This window comes from Danio rerio, chromosome 24 (assembly GCF_049306965.1).
Source record: "Danio rerio strain Tuebingen ecotype United States chromosome 24, GRCz12tu, whole genome shotgun sequence".
Taxonomy (NCBI): domain Eukaryota; kingdom Metazoa; phylum Chordata; class Actinopteri; order Cypriniformes; family Danionidae; genus Danio; species Danio rerio.
This window is the reverse complement of record NC_133199.1, coordinates 24990982-25013177: the sequence shown is the minus strand read 5'-3', so window position 1 is coordinate 25013177 and position 22196 is coordinate 24990982. Positions and strand designations below refer to the sequence as shown.

At 36.6% G+C, this 22196-nt stretch overlaps 2 protein-coding genes across 11 annotated transcripts in view; one reads left to right on the top strand and one right to left on the bottom strand.

Moving 5' to 3' along the window:
• The first annotated feature begins 1304 nt into the window (after nt 1-1304).
• zdhhc23b (zDHHC palmitoyltransferase 23b) lies at nt 1305-10367 on the top strand. Of its 2 annotated transcripts, none has more exons than XM_073940272.1 (5): nt 1305-1574; nt 2234-2407; nt 3860-4558; nt 6559-6726; nt 9765-10367. In XM_073940272.1, the coding sequence occupies exons 2-5, from the start codon at nt 2262-2264 to the stop codon at nt 9781-9783; spliced, it is 1032 nt and encodes a 343-aa protein (XP_073796373.1). In that variant the 5' UTR covers nt 1305-1574; nt 2234-2261; the 3' UTR covers nt 9784-10367.
• A 2344-nt stretch (nt 10368-12711) lies between these two features.
• Nucleotides 12712-22196, bottom strand: part of ccdc191 (coiled-coil domain containing 191) — a 28288-nt gene continuing 18803 nt past the window's right edge. For 4 of the 9 annotated variants that reach the window (XM_073940332.1, XM_073940334.1, XM_068217061.1 and 1 more), the window contains 3 exons: nt 18261-18413; nt 15967-16121; nt 12712-13491 (listed from right to left, as the gene is read on the bottom strand). In XM_073940332.1, the coding sequence (XP_073796433.1) occupies nt 13335-13491; nt 15967-16121; nt 18261-18413 (465 nt within the window). In that variant the 3' untranslated portion in view covers nt 12712-13334. 9 annotated transcript variants of the gene reach the window in all.

Here is a 22196-nt window from a genome sequence, read left to right as displayed (position 1 = left end):
AATTGTCGTGAGACCAGAATGGACTTCCATAGGGTTATTCGATATGTTAAGGACAACTTTGATGAAAGGTTGTGATCCTGTTTTAATGTTGACTACTGTATACACAGCTATGGAAGAAATGAGAGCACTTCTCTGTTTGTCTTGGTTTATTAGGCTTTACTTTATAATGTAGGTCTCATGACATTTCTTCCAAATTTCAAATAAACTATTGAGAAAATGAAAAGTGGTCAAAACGAATATTTTAATTTTGCTATTTAAAATCAGGATTACTCTCCTGAAGTTAAAACCGTGGTATTGTGCTGTCTAAAAATGAATAAGAACGCATCTGAAAACAATTTTTTTGTATTTTAGGTCGAATTTTTTTTTTTTTTTTTTTTGTCATTTTATTGTCAAAATGCTGTTTATTTTATTTCCTTGACAGAACCTATAAGTGATGTGCTGTCGCATTCACTGAGGACTGAGCATGCACGTTGAACTACTGCACTGCACATCAGGACTTACTGTACTCTTTAAATTAAATAGCAATCATCCTCCTAAAAAAAAAGCTTATTTTTCTGATCATACAGAGAACTTGGTAGGTAAAACTGTTTTTCCAGTAAACAGAGAAATGTAATAATAATAAATCCAATATATCATTATTTATTTATGAAAACCTCTTCAAAGAAAGTATGTTTATGATCTCTACTACACATACCAAATTTAGGTACAGATTCAGTTTTCCACCTCAAAATCATCCTTTTGGCAATTACCATACCAAATAACATGGCTTGTCTTTATATTTATTAAACATCTCTAAGTTACTAAATATCGCAACAACAGCTAGAAGTGGACATGGTTTAAAAAACTTTAGAAAAACACATCAAATATATTTTCAATTACAAATTCTTGTAATTTAGGACACGACCGTATTAAGTGGGTTAGGGACCCTTTTGTTGTTTTACACCTAATACAGAGTGGAGATATCTGAGGAAACGTCTGCAGTTTCTCCTTAGATAAGTATAGCTTATGCAGGGTTTTAGATTGAACATTAATTAAGCATGCATGTATATTTTATACTAATTGTTAAACGTATTAAAACGTACGTGTAGACACTCTGTAGCCTCAGACTGTGTAAAAACAACCTAAAACAAAAAAAAAATTCGTCATTCAGTAAAACCTATATGAATGTATGCATGCATGCATGAATGAATGAATGAATGAATGAATGGAAAAACCCCCACTTGTTACAACGAGAGGTAATGAAATGGTTAGTTTTCACTGACGTCAGGAAGACCAGGACAAAGCGCGTTTCCATTCGACAATTCAGACACACAGCGGCGTACTGCTGCTGCTGTGTTTATGTCACGCTACTTCCTGGTGCTTTTCGAAGTAAACTTCATACATTTGGACTAGTTTACTTGCTATAGTTTTTTTCAGCCACTCTTCGATTCTGTGAAATGAATGATTAAGTTCCTATGGGGAAGAAGGCTAAAAGACTAGAAGGTTCCGAAATCCAACCTGAGGCAGCTGGCGAGCATGTTTACAGTACTAGAAAGGAAGTTCATCTCCTGCAATATGAATGTGTTGTGAGTGCTGTAAGTACAAGATCTATGCTCTCAGCCTTACGAGAATTTCCCAATCAGTCCATTTGCCTATTATCGTACTTCTTCTGTTATCTGACGTGTTCTGGATGGTCAGTCTGTCTTTTTTCACTTTCCTGCCTTCTATCTGATGAGTAGTTTGTAGGTACAAACCTGGTACAAACGTGTTAAAAAGCGTAACTTACGTCCTATTTAAGTTTACAGCCAGAAGGATTTCTTTCTCTTTGTAACGTCAGTTCTTTAATCTAGCGTTTCCCTACTTTTATATTGCTTTCTGTAGTTTTACCTTTCTGTAGTCTTAGTTTTTGTTTAATTACATATTATTCTTCGTTTATTATTTAAAATGTTAGTGCTGTCAACAAGTTTTGAAATTTTTTATGTTAATTGCACTCATTATTTTTTTAAAACTTAATTAAAAAATGTCTTTATCATAATCTTATTACTTTACATTAGACAAGACTCCAGTCTTTAATTCGAAGAGAATATTGTATTAGGAAATTTCCTATAAAGATGATTAATTCATATCATTTTAGGATTTGCCAGATTAATGACCACAGAATATACAGTGTCTGTCTGCCCATTAGTCGGTCTCTGCCATACAGTACTAATATACTGAGACATGCATCTGAACTGTAAACTTGTTTCTCTTACAGGAATGCGGTCTCTTTGTTTTATGAGTTGATGTCCATCATGAAGAAGAGATCTAGTCGAGCAGCAGATCCGGATGAACTTCTGTGCTGTTGTGAGTACATTGACCGTCATGGCAGTCGCAGTCACATGGTGGCATGTTGCTGTGACTGTGAGGATTTGGATGAGGCTTGTGACAGGTGAGTGAAAAAAATCTAACTGTGGGTTAAAGTATTTATATTTACATGAAATAAAATGGCAAATGGTCATCATTTGCTCACATGTCGTTCAAAATCCATATCACTTTCATGGCTGCACCTAAATAGTGGAATGTGCTGCCTTTGTATATTAGACAAGCCTCTTCAATTACCGGTTTTGAATATCTTTTTAAAACCTACTTGTTTAATTTGCCGTTAGAACATTTTATGTTTATTTATTTGTATTTATTTTCTGACTGATTTAGTTTGACAAGTGTAATAACAATAAAATAAATCAAAACAAAACCACAGATTACAAAAGCAATGGCAACTAACAAACGGACCCAAAGTGTGCCAAGAAAATATCCACCACATCATTACACCACCACCAGCCCGAACCGTTGATACAAGGCAGGATGGATCCATGTTGACGCCAAATTCTGACCCTACCATCCGAATGTCACTGCAGAAATCAAGACTCATCAGACCAGGCAACGTTTTTCCAATCTTCTATTGTCCAATTTTGGCGAACCTGTGTGAATTGGAACATCAGTTTCCTGTTCTTAGCTGACAAGAGGGACACCAGGTGTGGTCTTCTGCTGCTGTAGCCCATCAGCCTCAAGATTCTCTGTACCATTCTCTGTAAACCCTAGAGATGGTTGTGCATGAAAATCTCAGTAGATCAGCAGTTTATGAAATACTCAGACTAGCCTATCTGTCCCCAACAACCATGCCACGTTCAAAGTCACTTAAATCACCTTTCTTCCCCATACTGATGCTCGGTTTAAACTGCAGCAGATCGCCTTGACCATGTCTACATGCCTAAATGCATCGATTTGCTGCCATGTGATTGGCTAGTTAGAAATTTGCGTTAACAAGCAGTTGGACAGGTGTACCTAATAAAGTGGCCGGTGAGTGTATATGCAAACAATATGCATGCATGCATATATTGTGTACACACACACAAACATAATAAATATGCACAGTACACACATATTTTTTTAAAAAGTAGTATTTGTGATGTGATTAATCAAACTTTTTTGACGGCACTAATTTCAGAGTGTCATAATTTTGGGTTAGAAAAATAAATGGAAGTAGATTTTTAATAGATGGACAGAAGGGACTTCATTAGTGTTCAGAAGAGATTTCTTACAGGTTTGTGTGATGTGAAAGTGAACAAATGATGACATAATCTTTAGTATTCAGTGAACCATCCCCTTAAACAGTGGGTCTCAAACTGGATTCCTGGAGGGCCGCAGCTCTGCAGTTTTGCTCCAACCCTAATTAAACACGGCTGATTCAACTAATCAAGGTGTTCAGGACTACTAGAGACCATTAAGCAGGTGTGATCTTGAGGTGGTTGGAGCTAAACTAAGCAGAGTTGCGGCCCTCCGGGAATTGAGTTCGAGACCGCTGCTTTAAATGAAGAACTTGAAAACATATTTTCTTTTCTAGATGGATGAACAAGGAGCCTCAAAACCCAGACTCTGTGTCTCGGGCACTGGCCACCATCAATGACCGTCTGCGGGTGCCTTGGATATCCGGTGCCCGACAAATAGACGTATCACTCATCCCTCCTCTCATTCTACTGCCTGTTTTTTTGCACATTGCAGCTTTGCACTACCTGCTGGGAATTATAATGCTGACAGCCATGCCCATCACTGTCCTGTGGTATTATTTCTTCACTCACCGAAAGAAAGGACGCACTCTATTCTTCCTCGGCCTCGCTCTCTTCTCCCTCTTCTACATGTTCTACCTGTTCCTCACGCAGGTGGTTCCTCGAGGGGAAGTCACTGAGCTTCAGCTGGCTGTGGTGACGGCTGGTGTCGCTCTCACTGTTATTTTCCTTATGCTCACCAAAAGAGGGCCAGGTTTGGTCAGACCTCGTCCATCTGAGACTCACAGTACAGTGACGTATCACAGCACTCCGCCTGATGTAGATGGGGTATATCTGAATGGAGCCCGACATCAGGTGGTCATAGGCAGTCGGGTCGCTTCATCTGAACACACTGGTGAACCCGGGACAGAAGAAGAAGAAGAAGGCGTTCAGAAGAGGAACTGGTGTGCTGTGTGTAAGGTGGTGCGTCCTCAGAGAGCCGGACACTGCAGGATCTGTGGGGTCTGTGTGCTGAGGCTGGATCATCACTGTGTCTGGTAGGTTTGCTTTAAATTGACAGAGAAAAAGAAACGCTAGATGTTTTGTGTTTTTTGTGTTTGTACATTTCAGTGCAGTTTTATAATATTTTTGGGTCATATTTTGGGAGGGAGGGGGGTGCAAACTCCACACAGAAATGCCAACTGCCAATCTTTAATTTTTATTCAAATTTAAATGTAGCCCCTGAAGTTCTCTGCATTGCAACATGGTGAGATGAAATATCATTTTCAAGAGTTCAAACTTATCTGATGATTAATTATAAAGCTTGTTTGGCAAGAGCCCTGAGCTCATAAGATCCTTGAGCCCCGGGCTCTAATTTCGATCCTCTCGAAATTAGTTTATAAATAAACTTTACTTATCTTTTCACAAAAGTAATTCAAAAGAAAAACTATAAACTATACAAGCTAAGAAGTAATATGTGGGAAAGTTTTCATGGTCATAAATAAACAGTACTAAATTCATCTAGAGCGAAGCAGTGGCACAGTAGGTAGTGCTGGTTCGAACCTCGGCTCAGTTGGCTTTTCTGTGTGGAGTTTGCATGTTCTCCCTGGATTGGCTTTCCTCCGGGTGCTCCGGTTCTCCCACAGTCCAAAGACATGTGGTACAGGTGAATTGGGTAGGCTAAATTGTCTGTAGTGTATGGGTGTGTGTGTGTGGATGTTTCCCAGAGATGGGTTGTGGCTGGAATATATGTATGTATGTATGTATGTATGTATGTATGTATGTATGTATGTATGTATATATATATATATATTAGACAACTGAATTTTTACCATAGTACAAGCAACACTAAAGGAAAACCACGTTCAAGCTTTTGCGAACATTTATGTAAAAATGTAAACATATATAAAAATATAAACATTTCTGTTTAAAAGACAATTATTATCCTTCTGTGGACTTAATTCTTTTTCAAATATTTATCAATTGCTGTTTAGTAGAGATTTGTTTTAACACATTTTTAAATACTTTTTTTTTTTTTTACTAATTTCTAATAACCAACTTTTGTGTTTGCCATAATAACAGTACATAACTACGTTACTACTTATTTTGCAAGATACTAATACTCTTAATTATGTTCATTAGGTTAAACTTCGGTTAATTAGGCAAGTCATTTGAAAACAGTGGATAATTCTATAGATAATAGAAAAATCACAATAATATTGATTTAAAAAAAATAAAAAACTACTTTTATTCTAGCCAAATTTAAAGAAATAAAACTTTCTCCTGAAAACAAAATGTAATACACACACAGAAACTGCTGCTTGTTTAAATGAGATGAAACAACACAATTCTTGAGATTTCTTTGGGACAACTTAATTGTTTTATGTTCAGTCCACCTAAATTCATTCATTTTCTTTTCGGCTAAGTTGCTTTATTAACCTGGGGTTGCCACAGCTGAATGAACCGCCAATTTATCCAGCATATGTTTTACACAGTGGATGCCCTTCCAGCTGCAACCCATTACTGAGAAACATCCCTACACTGTCATTCACACACATACACTATGGACGATTTAGCTTACCCAATTAAGTTATTTAGCGCAAGTCTTTGGACTTGTGGGGAAAACTGGACCACCCAGAGGAATCCCAAGCGAACACGAGTAGAACATGCAAACTCCACATGGAAATGCCAACTGACCCAGCCAAGGCTCAAACCAACGACCTTGAGGCGATTGTTATCCACTATGCCACCGTGACACCCTCCACTTAAAAATATTGAGTTAACCAATTTGTGTTGGGACAACATGGATGAATTGAGTGGAACCATGCGTTTTATTACAGTGTAGGATAATACTGTGGAAATTTCCTCGAGGGCTAATATTTAGCCTTCAACTGTATATACTGATATATATTCTAACAAGCCATTTTTGAAATATAGTTGGATTAAAGTGCATTGAAGTGCCTGCTAAATGTGTTGTTCTTCCTGTCAGCCTGTGTGTAATAGACCTGACCCTGTGTGTAAGTGATCTGTGTAAATGAAGCTCAGTGTCTGTTATCAGGATCAACAGTTGTGTTGGACTGGCCAATCACCGCACTTTCCTTCTGACGCTGCTCTTCTTCCTGCTGACGTCGATTTATGGCATCAGTCTGGTTCTGGCAAGTGTGTGTCCTGATCAGAGAGTCTTGACTGCTCTCTTCTACTGTCCCGATGTCTACAGTCAATACAGGTGAAAAAACACACACACACAAACACAAACACACACACACACACACACACACACACACACACACACACACACACACACACACACACACACTTCTCTTTGTATTCACTGCCTCTGTTCCTTCCAGTTCATTAGATATTCATGGAAAAAGATGTTTTTCCCCTCTGAAGCATCACTTTGAATCGTCAATTTAATGGGGTTTTGTTGACTTTTTGCTTCAAATGCACCGCATCAATTTTTATCTCCATAGCAGAGCGCAGAGAAGAAAATGAACACAAATCCCTTTTCTAAACATCATCTGCTGCTCTCCACATCAACATCAAGGCCTGCTCAAATATTAGAACTTCTGCTTCTGAGAGAAGTTGCGGGTTATTTTACAATATATAAATTAATAATTACACTATTTTACACAATATATAAATATTTAATTTTTAATTCACACATTTTATTATCCAACTGCTTGTTAATGAAATTCTAATCCCAGTTTCTTTGCAAATCCTGCCTTGGGAACATGATGTTAGGTGCTAATACCGAGACTAGTGAAAATGGCTTATTTCTCTGGATTTGAACATTCTTCAAAACATTTAGGATAATTTAAGAACATGCTAGAGCAAAATATATGTGTGGCGAGGGGGCGTGGCCGAGAGCGGTGGGAACGGAGTGAGGCCACCACGTAAGTGGATACACCTGCGGTGCGCACCTGCCTCGAATCCCACGGAAGGAGCTCTGGACTATAAAAGGAGGAACGATGGCAGAGGAAGCCGAGAGAGGACCGGGCCTGGACATATTTTACTTTTGCTTTCAGTTTGTCCGTTTGTTTTGGTTTAGACGGCAGTCTCCGTGAGGAGCTGCCGTCACTGTTATTAATAAATAATTTAAACCTGCGTCGGTTCTCCGCCTCCTTCTTCCCGGCGGCCAAAGGGCCGTAAACTTCATTACAGTGAAAACAAACGGACGGCAGCTCCGTCAAACTGAAAGCAAAAGTAAAATATGTCCGGGCCCGGTCCTCTCTTGGCTTCCTCTGCCATCGTTCCTCCTTTTTTAGTCCAGAGCTCCTTCCGTGGGATTCGAGGCAGGTGCGCACAGCAGGTGTATCCACTTACGCGGTGGCCTCACTCCGTTCCCACGGCTCTCGGCCACGCCCCCTCGCCACAATATGTTTTGGGTTTTTTAATAAAAAAAATGTCATAATGTGCTGTAAGGTCCGCCCAGTTGGTCCAATGGAGGTGTCCACTGGTGGTTGAAGGTTCACTGCCTCTTCAGTCTTTCCAGTGCTCAATGTTGATTCACTTCAAATTTAACTCATATCTGACTCCAATTTGAATATGAGGTGGTTTAGAATATTATAATATATTTATCTTTCGTTTTATCTGACTCCAATCATAAAACATTAAGAAGATTATATCATTATATAATTTAGACAAATGTTTGAACCTTTTGTCTTCACTCGTTATTATTACATTTTTTCATTCGGGTGCTCATGTCGCTCAGAGAAATCGCCCCGGCCGATGGCATCCCTCATGGTCACACTCTTGTCAGTCTTGAATATTAAACAGAGGTAGATGACTACTACTTTTAGATGGCTGCTCCCATGCTTGCTCATTCTAAAGTAATTTGATTGTTTCTCCTTAGATGTACACCATTTTGTAAAGATAATACCACTTCCAATCAGAGGTTAGGGCCATTATTATAAATGTAACTGACTACTGTACTCTATAATAATTTTGGTTTAGCCAAGCCCATGGTTTCCCATATACACTTAATTTAGAATAACATTACTTTCAAACAAGGGTCGGGTACCCTATCTAGGTTAGTTGTGCAACTCCTTTCCTAGCCGGAAGTTGACGCCCTTTCCACCTAAGTACACTTGAATCAATATCAAGAGTCAGTCGGATCCCTAAAATACAATTAGTGTGCCCAATGCTCCATCTTAACTGGATTTTAGTCCATCTATTGACCTGACACAAAGTGCGGAAAACAAGGATACAGCGTAATCTACTAGAATGAATAATTACAGAGTAAGCAAAATATGTTCAAACATAATTTAATAGTCAGGTAAATGTGTGTTATGCTAATTATTCAGTCAATTTATAAACGATCGATACAAGACATCAAATTATCAAAGATAAATCCAAGATTAAACAATGCATACCTGACTTTTTTACACAACATGGAACATGAAGTTCTACGTTGTAGGCTGATCTGGGTAACAGAATCGCGCCGAACATTTAGAAACTTTACCTTAAGTAGTTAATCCAAGAATCACCTCGAGGAAAGGGTTGCGTGAATAACAAAAGGCATTTGCCTTTAGTGAAAGAGTTTCTGTCTATAGGAGAGGCACACCCTTCACAGTGGTTCAAAAGATACCTGAAGTTATATATTTATTGTTTTGATTGTCTATTTCTGAGGGAATGAGACCATTGCATCAGTCACACTGAGACATTTCAAATGATATCAAACATGATAGATAAAGTCACTTGGGTTGATTTAGAACATTCAGATTTTGAAATGACCATTCTGTATGAGTACAGTATGTACAGTAGAGAGGGTGGGTGAACCGGGATGCTTCAAATGTAAATGAAGGAATGGAGTGGAGCTGGTTTTCTCGCATTCCCACCTTGTGGGTTGTGGAGCCGATTGTCTCTGTGTTTTTTTAGCTCATATTTGAATTGTCAAAGACGTCAAGGTATTTGTGGTATCTCAAGTCTTACAGTGCCTTTTAAAGTTCTGTTCATCCCCACACAGCTCTTTAAAGGGCACATAGTTTACCCCTTTTTATGTTTTAGTATTATTGTTATGGTTCTTCTGAGTGTGCCAGTTTAGGTTCAGTTCAAAACACAGTTCAGATTATTTTATTATAATGTGTTAATATGACTCTTCATAGCATTAGACTGCTCATGTTTAGTATTCAGCATTCTATTAATAATAAAGTGTTCAATAATGAGCTGTTTGTTTGCGTGTTCAGTTCTGCGCTGTGCTTCACCTGTGCCTGGTACAGCAGTATCGTGACTGGAGGTTTGCTTCACCTGCTGCTCCTGCAGATCCTCAACATCAGCCTGAACGTGACAGAGCGAGAGGCACGTCTGGCCCTCAGAGAGAAGAGCGCTCAAAGGCGCCTCTGGGGTCTCATCGTCCACACCGGCCATTATTCCAGAGGCTTCTGGAGCAACTGGACTGAGTTCTTGACCATGACTGAAGATACACAGCCAGCAGGGCACAAAACAGAAGATTTGGTGTAGAAACTGAGCATTTATACAGTGACTAGCATAAATGAGAACATCATCTGTTAAACATTTCTTTGAGAATATGGAAATACAGTTTTATTAAACAGTTCTATTTATTAACATAAAAAGTGGTGACCGATCATATTTAGGATAAGGAAAATAATATAAATATGATATAGAATTTCCTACAACTCTTTGTCTGACTTAATTTTTTAAAATCACAATCATATGGTGTGTACTTATTTTTGCACAATGATCTTAAATTATTTTGAAAGATTAATTCCTGTTTTGGCTTTGGTACTGACTAATCTTATGGAAAACCAATAACCCAAATTTGCACAAATATCTCATTGCATGGCATTCCATAGAAAGAATTAAAGGGATAGTTCACCCAAATATGAAAATTCTGCCATCTTTTACTCACCCTTCACATGTCACAAACCTGTTCGCACTTAATTCTGTAGTATTTGTATTTCCTACTATGAATGTCAATGGTTACTGGCAGCCCCTCCAGGATTTTGTAGGTCCAATAGATCTAGATTTTAATAGATCATTGTGTATTTTCACAGAAAAATGATGATGATGGGGATATTTTTGGGATATGTTTAAAAGTGAGATGGGTATTTTTTAGAGAAATGTTAGGATGTACTTTGTGCTGGGCAGTGAAGTATCATGTTGTGCTACCTAATGTCTTGAACATTGGTTCCAGGCTCTTGCTGGAGGTCCTCCTCAGAGTCAGCAGATGGCAGTGTTGTAGTGTTACATGTCTGTCACATCATTATTACTCAGGTGAGGATCAGTGTTTACAAATCAGTTCTTACTAATTAGCTTCTGTAATTAAAAATGGAAAGGATTAGGATAAAAAACTTTGCATTTGCAGCTTTGGAAAGAATTAAGAGACAACTTAAAAATTCTCTGGATTTAGTAGGCATGGGTTTGAGTAAATTGTTAATATTTATAATATTCTGTAAAGGTGTGATATTTCTTTCTCTCCTAATTTCACATAATTATTACATTCATAAATGTTGTCATTTATAGATTTTAAATGAGAACTGGTCTGAATAACCAGTGTTTTTAACAAAACCAAAATATTGGTTATTTAACCCTTCTGAATAATTTCAGTATAACAGTATTGTGTAGTCTAAAAAAAGACTATAAATGTCTCAAAACATGGGATCTTCTGTTATTTAATGCAAAAAAGCAACAAAAAAAAGTCATTTTAAGTAAAAAAATTTCACGTAGTTTACAGAATAAAACTAAAATGTGTTGTTTTTTTCTCAAACACAACACTATCTCATAAATCCAGGGAAACTGAACATTTTTCAGTGCTCTCCTTCCTTTTTTCATAGCTGTATTTGTCCATTCACACTTTATTGTTTAAACTGAAACATTTCAATCAAAATAAACTGTTACATCTTTGGTTACATTTTTACTATAAGGTATTATCATTTGTGGACATTAGTTAACTGTATTATTTTATATGAACTAATGGCCAACAGTTTCTCAACAGTATTTATTATCCATAAATAATAATAAAGTAGAATTCATACATGCATATTTATCCTTTTACATTTTGCAAACGTTAACATTTTTTACAATAAAATGTATTATTTTAAATATATTAATTTATATATACATTTTTTTAGAATTTAGAATTTTTTTTAGATTTATTTTGATTTAATTAGTCATTTTAGTCAGGAAAAAACATTTGAAACTTTATGTATTGTTTCCTTCAGTTTGTAACTATGAAGTAGTTTTAGCAATTAAAGGTGCTGTATGCAAGTTTGACTCTTTTAAAGCATAAAAATACATATTATGTTTGAAGATTTTTAACAAACATGCCAAGTGAACATTTTTGTTTATCTGAAAAACAATTTCAGATAAAAAACTGATTTCAGATATTCTGCTTTGAAAATGTGTTAATGGCTGCCTTTGTTTTGGTAATTGTAACTTGGCCAACGCCAGATTACCCAATTATATATTTTTAGCCAATTTATACTTCCTTGGCGGAAAACAGCATATTTCATTCATTCAGTCAGAAAGGCTCTGAAAGTATGCGTGTGTGACTAAAATGCGACCTCTGGTGGACAGTAACAGACTTCAAAATGAGACGCAGATTCAGTTCTACATGAGATTAATAATAAGCAAATAGGTGAGCAGGTTACATTGTAACCCCGTGTCCTAACAACATGCTACATGACCAGATACGCAGTGATAAAAAAATTGGGCTGTTTTTTACCAGACAAAACACGACAGAAATTTAAATACAGCCTTTGAGAAGCACAGGATATGCACTCCCTCACAAAAGGTAAGGTTTATAATCTAATTAATACATAATAACCCTCTTTAACATTATTAAATGTACATGCTGAATCACTCAAATGTGTTTAGTTCTAAAGTTAAATTTCAAATGTTTTTCTTTTATTTATCTATCTTTTTTTATTTATCTTCTGCTGCTTTCAGTGGCAATAAATGTCACGTAAAATGGCATTCAAACTCACATTGTTAGAATTTATTGGGTGCCGGTGCTTTTATTTAGAACACTGTTTAAATCACTAGCTCCTGTCCTCAATCTGGCAACCTGCGCTTGCGTTTGTTTTGATTTAGGAGTGCAATACCTAGTTTAAGCACAGGGTGTCAAACTTAGCACAAATACTGCACCTTTAAGAATTCTTCTACGTTATTTAATAATCTTAGTTTAATTGAACCTCTACATTCATCAATGAAACATGTTTAAATTAAAACCTGTATTTCTTACCATTAGTTAATGCACGGAGAACATGAACAAAACTTTATTTATGAACAGCACAGATAACTGTCACCAATATATTTTTTTCTAAAAAAATATTTCTGTTGTGATTCACAGCTAGTTTGATCAATAATGGATTGTACCATCTAATATTTCTTCTCCAAAGTCCACAGTGTGTCGCACATTCAGTATCAGGCTTTATTTAAAGCCTTTTCAGGACATCAGAAGTGATGCAACCTCTCCATCCTGACAGCACACAGCTTTACAACTGTCATCCCAGAATGAATCTTTTATATCGTGCTTCATGTTTGTTGTTAGTGTTTGTGTGTTTATATGCTTACGACGGCGACAGATCTATGCACAAATGATCGCATCTTATTTAAATCAAATTCAAAAATGGAAGCCTTTTAAGCACAGCTCTTCAAAATCCAGATGTCTGTTTGTTTGTTTGTTTGTTTGTCTCTGCTTGATAATGTAATGCACTTCATTCTACAAGTTGTTCATTTCAACTGTAGTGTGTAAAAATAAATGAGCATGAACGAGCTTAAACGCAGCGGCTCATCAAGCTGCAGATGTGTTGATTGTCATTTGATCAAGTCCCGTACAGCTCGGATGTATGCGGTTGAAAAGGATTTACTTTAGCGCCACAGGGAGTCCATAGGGGAAGAGCGGAAGTCGGGCAGAATCTCTGCTACTTTCCGTCTGAGCTGCTCTCTGCGCTCCTCTCGCTCTCTCTCCTCTCGCAGCACCACAGGAAGACGCGTCCAGCCAGAGAAACACTTCCTGACAGCTCTCCTACAAAGACAACTTTTATTATTCCAAATCTGAATAAACCAAACATGTTTATTATAAAGGAGCACTCCACTTTTTTTGTAAATAAGCTCATTGGACAAGTCGTCTACAGTTAAACCAACAACACTTTTAGCTTAGCATAGATTATTGAATCAGATTAGACCATTAGCACCTCGCAAAAAAAAAACAAACAAAAAAAAAAAACGTTATAATAATTTTCCTATTACAGTTTCACTCTTCTGTAGTTACATCGTGTATTAAGATCGACGAAAAATGAAAATCAGCTATTTTCTACTATGGCTGCAGAAATATTATGCAGCACTGTTACCTAAAGTAGTTATCTAGCCAGGGACTATGTTCAGGCACTGCGTAATATCACTGTTTGTAATATCAACATGACAGCAAAGTTTCTTGAGTTTCTTATTACGCTGGAATGAGAGTAAAGTTCCTAGCCATAGTATAGTGTGTTGCTTTAAGATTAGTATTGGGTGTAATTAAGTACAAAGTAATTCGTTACTATAATTTACTTTTCCGGTAAAAAGGTAAAGTAATAGATTACTTTTTAGAGTATTAGAGTATTTTAGAGTTTTAGAGTTACTTATATTGTACTTGCATTAAATACTAAATAAATGCAACATTAGTGTATAAATCAATTCAGAGTGGCAGAGTCATAGAATTTTTTGTTAAACAAATAGAATTTACTGAATAATGAAGTTTACATTTACATACAGAGCTCCTCACCATATCTATAAGGGTGCGCCCTGCCACCCTATGAAGGAAACTCACTTCGGCAGTTTGTATCCGAGATCTTATCCTTTTGGTCATGAGTAGGAACATAGATTGACCGATAAATCGAGAGCTTTGTCTTTCGGCTCGGCTCCTTTTTTTACCACAACGGACCGGTACATCAACCGCATTACTGCTGCACCAATCCTCCTGTCAATCTCACGTTCCATCCTCCCCTTACTTGTGAACAAAACCCCAAAGATACTTGAACTCCTCCACCTGGGGTAAGGACTCTTCTCCAACCTGAAGATGGCAAACCACCTTTTTCCGGTGGAGCACCCTGGCCTTGCAGCTATGGAGCCAGGCTTGGTGTTGCGGCTCATATCTGAGCACCTGGTAGCCGGATTTTTTCCCATGGAACCTGGCCGGGCTCAGCCCGAAGGATTGATGTGAGACCTTCCTCCTGCAGGCCCACCACTTCTAAGGGGCCGGTGCATTGTGGAACGGGTGGTGGTCGAAAGTTAGGACCACGACAACCTGATCGTTGTGCACAGAAACTGGCTTTGGGACATGGAAATATGTGTGTGTAAAAATATATATTTGGGAATTTTTTAAAAAGGAAAAACAATAAACCGTATATACTGTACACAGTTGAAGTCAGAATTATTAACCCCCCTTTGAATTTTTTTTCTTTTTTAAATATTTCCCAAATGATTCATAACAGAGCAAGGACATTTTCACAGTATGTCTGATAATATTTTTTCTTCTGGAGAGTCTTGTTTGTTGTGTTTTGGCTAGAATAAAAGTAGTTTTTAATTTTTTAAAACCCATTTAAAGTTTAAAATGAGCTGTAAGTAACTATAGGTATAGTAACTGTTGAGAAGTGTCTTGAAAAATATCTAGTAAAATATGACGTACTGTCATCATGGCAAAGATAAAATAAATCAGTTATTAGAAATGAGTTTTTAAAACTTACTATCTAATCTAGTCTTCTCTCCATTAAACAGAAAATTGGGGAAAAATGAACGGGGGGGTGGGGGGGGGGGGGTAATAATTCTGACTTCAACTGTATATATGTGTGTATGTTTACATTTTCTTAAGTATTAATTTTTTTTGTAAAGCTAAAAAGCCCTTTTTGACTCAAATTAGAGAATTAAAAGAGATTAATTTGTTTTTGTAGTATTTAAAGTAATTAAATGACTTTTCAGACAAAGTAATTAGAAATGTAATTTAAATACAGTTTTAAAAACTTGCCCAACACTGCTTAAGGCACAGGAGATTTATAGACTTATGGTGCTTAAAAACTGCTGATAGATTCTGGCTACATCATTGACAAAATTGTGTTTTTGTTTAAAACACAACATTTTCTATAATTATGTCTGACATCCACACTACTCTAGAATGTTTGATCCTCCAAACCATTTTAGTTTGAATAATAAAGGCTATTTTTAATACTAAATACTTTTAAGTATTTTGGGATTAATAAACAATTTCATCAAAAAATAAAAAAACAGCAATTTTGTACTACATTTTTAAAGCTTGTTTTAGTATCTGACACGTTTCCGCTCATGTAGTATGGATGGAGATTTTTTTTCCTGAAATACTAAAAAAGATGGACAATGATAATCAAAATGATCATTTTGATCATGTAAAATACTGTGTTCAAATGAAAATGTCCCAGTGTAACCTGTAGCCTCAGCCTAATGGCAACAAAGGTGAAGGAAAGCAACATAAAGCTGTATGTTTGTTGACCTGTTGTTGTGTTGTTGTGCCCGCTGCTCATCATCCCAGGCTGTTATCCTCTCTTCTGTCATGTGATCCAGCAGTGCTGTCAACATTTTCCTCTGAATGTTTGTCTTGTAGAAATGCTCGGCTCGTGCTTCCAGTATAAAGCGCACATCTTTTAACTGACAAGTATTGGAGAAAAAAATTGTTTATTAACTTTGCTAACACTAAACATTAAAATTGGGTATAAAAAATGTTTATTAAGGCGAAGCAGTGGCGCAGTAGGTAGTGCTGTCGCCTCACTTCAAGGTCGCTGGTGGGTTGCGGCTGGAAGGGCATCTGCTGCATAAAAACTTGCTGGATAAGTTGGCGGTTCGTTCTACTCTGGCGACCCCGGATTAATAAAGGGACTAAGCCGACAAGAAAATGAATGAATGAATGTTTATAAACTTTGCTAACACTAAACATTAAAATTGGGTATATAAACTGGCAGTGCACACTTTCTGCTTTGGTCAGTATCTTGAACATCTTGCCAGTTACATAGCCCTGGTGGCAAGTTTGGTGATGCACAGCTGACAATTTCTTCAGAAAATATGAATTATAAGTCATGTATTGTAATGAAGTTACTTTATTTAACTTTACATTTATATCAATAGATTTGCTCTTTAGTGTTTGGACTTTCAGCAGTGAAATTTAAATCACACTGAACTGAATTTCAACTCTGAAAACTGGACTGACAGTTTCAATTAACTAGAACTACTGTGTTGAGCTGCTTTGACAATCTACATTGTAAAACGCAACAGAAATAAAAATTTATTGAATTCAATATTATTTATTTTTCTTCAACAAATAAATACTGAAATAAAATAACCACGGACAGGGAATAGATTTTTATAAACTATATATTTTTAAGTCAGGAATTAATCTATTTAAATGTATTAATATTTATTATAATTAATACATGTTATACATGTCTTAAGCTTAATAAAGTCAATTAAATTGTTATTTTGTATTAAGTTGATAAGACGACCAATTATTAGCTCTCCTGTGTAATTTATAGACTTTTTCAAATATTTTCCCACATTCTCAGAAATAAAGTTAAGTGAGCTGTCACTGGTGCTCCCTTTTCAAAAGCTACACATTTGTACTTAAAGGGTCCATATTGGTACCTCAAAAGTATACATTAGAACCTAGACATTTTAAGAGGAACACTTTTGTACTTTTTAGGTACTAATATGTACCTTTATGGTATTAATATGGACCTTTTAGGTACATATTGATACCTTTTTTTTAGGTACATATTAGCTCACATACCTTTATTTCTGAGAGTGCAGTGAGGTTTAATGGAGCATGTTCACAGTATTTCCTAAAAAAAAAATTTTCTTGTGGAAAAAGGATTGTTTTTAAATTGCATGTTGAGCTGAATACTAGTATCTTACAAAATAACGAGAACAATTTAATGCACTGTCATTTTGATTTAAACAAAAAAAAAAAATTGTCATTAAAAATTAAATATTAAAGATATGCTTAAAAATGTGTTGGAAATAAAAGCTCTCTGTGAAACAGCACTTTATTTGAAAGTTTATTTGAAAAAGAATAAAAAACGCACAGGAGAGCTAATAATGTTATGCAGAATGAACAGCCAACTTATCCAGCAAGTTTTACACAGCGGATGCACTTCCAGCTGCAACCCATCACTGGGAAACACCCATACATTCTCAGTCACACACACAAACACTCCTACACTACGGACAATTTAGCTTACCCAATTCACCTATAATACATTTATATTGCTCACCTGATTTGGATGTAAATACCCTTAAATTACAGCTGACAGTCTGCAGTTAAAGCACATCTTGCACGCTTCATTTCAAATCCATTGTGCAGGTGAATCGAGTCAAAAATGTTAGAATTGTCTAGATGTCCAAATTTTCTATGGACCTAACTGTATGTATGGCCTAGTTGTACTCTATTAAGGTGATTTATGAGGACATATCATGCGTCCTTATAATTCAAAATGTTTAAAAGTCGTACTTAACGGGGTCTTTTGAGATTCAAATGTTGCCACTGGTTGTAGTGTAAGGCCATATGCACTTAAAAAAAATTTAACTTAATTGTTTTGTGTTGTTACAACATGAAGGCATTATGTGGAACCCAGCATTTTTACAGTGAACTAAGCATTTTTTAAAACTGTATAAGATACATTACGCCAACGGAGAGTCCTCGTAAACCACTATTACTCTAATGTCTTAATCTAAATTCTATTCTAAAAATGTAACCCAAAATTGGCCTCATTCCCAATGTATGAGTGTGTCCATTACCCTCCTCCAGCTCTTCAGAGTCCTCTGTAGCAGGATGCGCTGGTACATCAGACAGGCACTGGCCTCTCTCTCTGCCTGCACCTCGAACACACACCGCCGCCAAACACACAAACAGCGTCTCTGCAAAGTGTGTGTGTAATGATCCTCCGCTCTCTGGAGGAGACCCAAAACACATACATAACTGTCTGCTTTAATTAACAGCGTCATCATGCTTTATGTGGATCGCAAACTTTCCCTGCTGACTTGCTGCTGGATTTCCAGAGGCACATGCTAGATTAGTTTCGCAGCTAATTGGACCTCCAGGTTTCAGGACTCGTGGATGTGCGGTCAATATCTAAAACAATGCAAATTTCAAACTCAAAGGCTTTTTTTTTCATCTCTTTGCATCTCTGTCACTCCATCTTCCTCCTGAATCTCAGATATCTGCTGTCTGTTCATTTATTTCCAAAAAAACAGGTGGTTAGCCAGGTGGAAACGCAACAGTATACTGTAAACATCATTAAAATTTGGGGAATGGACCAAGAGTTAATGCAAGGCAACAGCTGGTCTTCCTGTCTGTGTGTGTGAGCAACCCATAACTCTTTGGATGAATAATTGATTGTGTGAGTGTTTGTCTGGAAAGCGGGCGATTGGGGCGAATGGCCTGTATTGTTCATCTTCTAGGACATGAATAGCTATGTTTCCATCACCCTGTTTTAAAGTACTGTATCAGAAACGAGTGATGGAAACGCCAAATTTTGAGAAAAAAAATCCATTAAATAAATCCCTTAATATTGGTGTTGTGGTTTTTGACATTTAGATGAAACATGACAGAAATGTAAACACAGCCATTCAGAAGCACAGAATATGCACTTATTTATGAAATGGTAAGGTTTATAATCTAATTAATACATATTAAACCTTTGACATTAGTAAGTGTACATGCTGAATCACTGATATGTGTTGGTTTTGAGTCTAAAGTTCTGTTTCGAAAGGTTTATTTTATTTTCAAAATCTGAGGTGAACTGTCTACTGCTGCTTTCAGTAGTATGGCAATAAATGTCATGAAAAATGACATTTAAACTCACATTATTAGCATTTAACACTGAATTAAGCACATGTGGTGTACCTGAGGTGATCACTGTCAGTTTATCCTGTTGTTCAGCTGCAAGAAATAGAAGCATTTTCTAAAATATAAATTTGAGGTGTTGGTTAGGACAAAAAATACTAATGGAAAAAAACTAGTGGAAAATATTCCTTCTATCACGTATCGTTGCTTTTATTTAGAACACTATTTAAATCAGCCTTGAACCAGCCTTTAGGCTCAATAGTCAGGCAGACTTTTGTCTGGAAACCTGCGCTTGCGTGTGTTTTGATCCAGGAATGCAATACCTAGTTCAACCACTGGGTGTCGGACTTACATACTGCACCTTTAAAATGTTTCAGCAAAATCTCACAATTTAATCTGCTTCTGCCACTGAACAATTTAGTAAACATTCCATGTCCTTAGAAAAGAGGCAATATACAAGCTGACAATAATCTTTAATAAATCTGTTACAATTTTCTAATTGATCCACTTTGGACAGTGTTTTCAAAAAGATTTGCTTCCTAAAAATGCTGTCTCAGTGTGGACAGAAAGCCAAAACAAAGAGAAAAATATGCATTTTTAAAGGAAAACGTATTAGTGTGACCATGGCATAGACCAGGGGTTTTCAAACTTTTTCAGCTGAGGGCCCCTTTGTGTTGGGCGAATTCTTTCGGGGACCCCCAAAAATTAAAAATGACGCCACCCCCTCAAATGAACAACTGTACTTAATTTTTTTTAATTGTATTATTTAATACATTTATATTATTATATATTATTCAATAAATTTATATTATTCACTATCTGGATTAATTTTTGTAAGATGTTAGTTGAGTTGACATGGTTTTAGTGCTTCAATCTATTGATCAAATCTTCATGCACAGTGTTTATTGTGGTCTGCTCTCACTGGATTCCATCAAGCCATATTTTGTGTTCGAGTCATCACGTTTACACAGTTTTTTATGCCATTTTTATGCTTTTTTTTGCCTATGCACAGCTAGACTCTTCTGTATTTACCCTTACAGCTGAGAGTCTAAATGTATCCAAAGATTTAAAGCTTTGAAGTTTTAAAGAGTTTTGTCATTCATCAGCCTGTTAACAGTTAACTCTACTGTTGTTACTAGCAATACTACAATGGAGGCTGTAGTGGTTCAGTGTGTTTTGCTTATTTTTATTCTTTTTTTTGTGCACATCATAATTTACTCAGGTTGACACTCCTGACTTACACTGATAAAAAAAAAATTCCTAAATGCAATCTAGAATTGGGTATTCAAGTTCAAAGAGCCACATGTTTTACTTTGCATAATTTTAGAAGCTTTGCTGACTTTAAAATGTTCATACCAGTTTGTTCTATTAATAATAATACTGAACATTACATTTAAATTAATTACACAAATAAATATGGTAAAAAGTGGAACATCTTGAAAAAAATGCATTTATATTCAGAGTATTAAAATTTGATCAGATATGTTGAGCTCCATTAAATACAGAGCGCTAATACATTTTAATATTTAATAATTAATTAGCCCTATAACATAACACAAACAGATACATTATAATTTTTATAGGCTATAGTGGTTTTATTCAGGGTGTATACAATTTAGTTTTTTTAATTATCCAGTTATGAACCAATGTGAGTAAGTGGTCCACTGCAGAGCTCATCCAGCTGTCATTAGTGTAACGGGTGAAACTCTGAGAACTCGCTGATGTGATGACAGCTCCATTCATTGTTATTGCAGCACTTTTTGCTTTACAATTTTAAAATGTTTGTTTGCCATGCTGCAAAGAGGACCGTCTGATATGTGTACAATGCAAAGTGTAAAGCCTGTCGCGGCGCGCTGTGGACGAGGTGCAATGTTTTGCCGTGTCTTTAAAATGCTATTTGTTCCCTATGAGTTAAGCCTGCGCAAAGAGGCGCGCACTCCGCAGTACCCAGCTGATCGGTTACTTAGGAACGCAAGCCATATACAGGGAAGTGCTTTTAGCCTCCGATAATGTTCTTATTGATCATGTATTTTAACTGAAATATTGTCAGTAAATAGACCTGAGCATTCATTTAGTTGTTTAGCGTAAAAGAGGTAAGCGTAAGTGAAAGGTAAACGCCGTCAGGTGCAGCAGACAAGCGCCAAAAATCACAGGAAGCGGCCGGCCAGAAGCGCTTATTCAATAAAAGTCCCCGTGCACAGAGGCGGGCCGCTGCGCTTCTTTCCCTGTGTCACGAAAGTGTCAACTGCATTTAAATGACATAAGCATAAAGCTTCATTTTTGCAGTACTTTTGAGCTCAAATTATAATAAAAAATATATTAACCTTCAGAATGATGCAGGACACAAAATTCATTCAGTGGGCCCATTGATTACCCCTTATCTAAAATTTCTTTGCGGCCCCCCTAGCGCCATCTGGCGGCCCCCCAGGGGGCCGCGGCCCCCAGTTTGAAAACCCCTGGCATAGACAGCCCTGAATGAGAAGCAGCCGTCCACGGTTAGAATTTCGCGATGTACCTGCCGAAGATAATGTCAGCATCTAAGAGGCATTATGTGGAGTTTTAGGATGCACAAATGAACACCGCAATCTCATGACCTTCTTCTGAGCCACTTCTTTTGACATGTTCAGTTTTCATTGAGAAAACGTTAGTCCTGTTTTTAAATCTGCGCTATGCTGACACATAGAAGTTCTTTTGAAAATGATTTTTTTGAAAATTTTATATCTTATTCAAATTTAAAGCAACAGTAACCAAAACAGCACAATTTGGATTAAAAGCCTAAAAGGGGCAGTTTCAAAGAGTTCTAAATTATTATTAATGAGGCATTTTGAGCTAAAAAAAAAAAAAAAAAAACACACTTTAGGGACATTAGAGACTTATTTTACATCTCG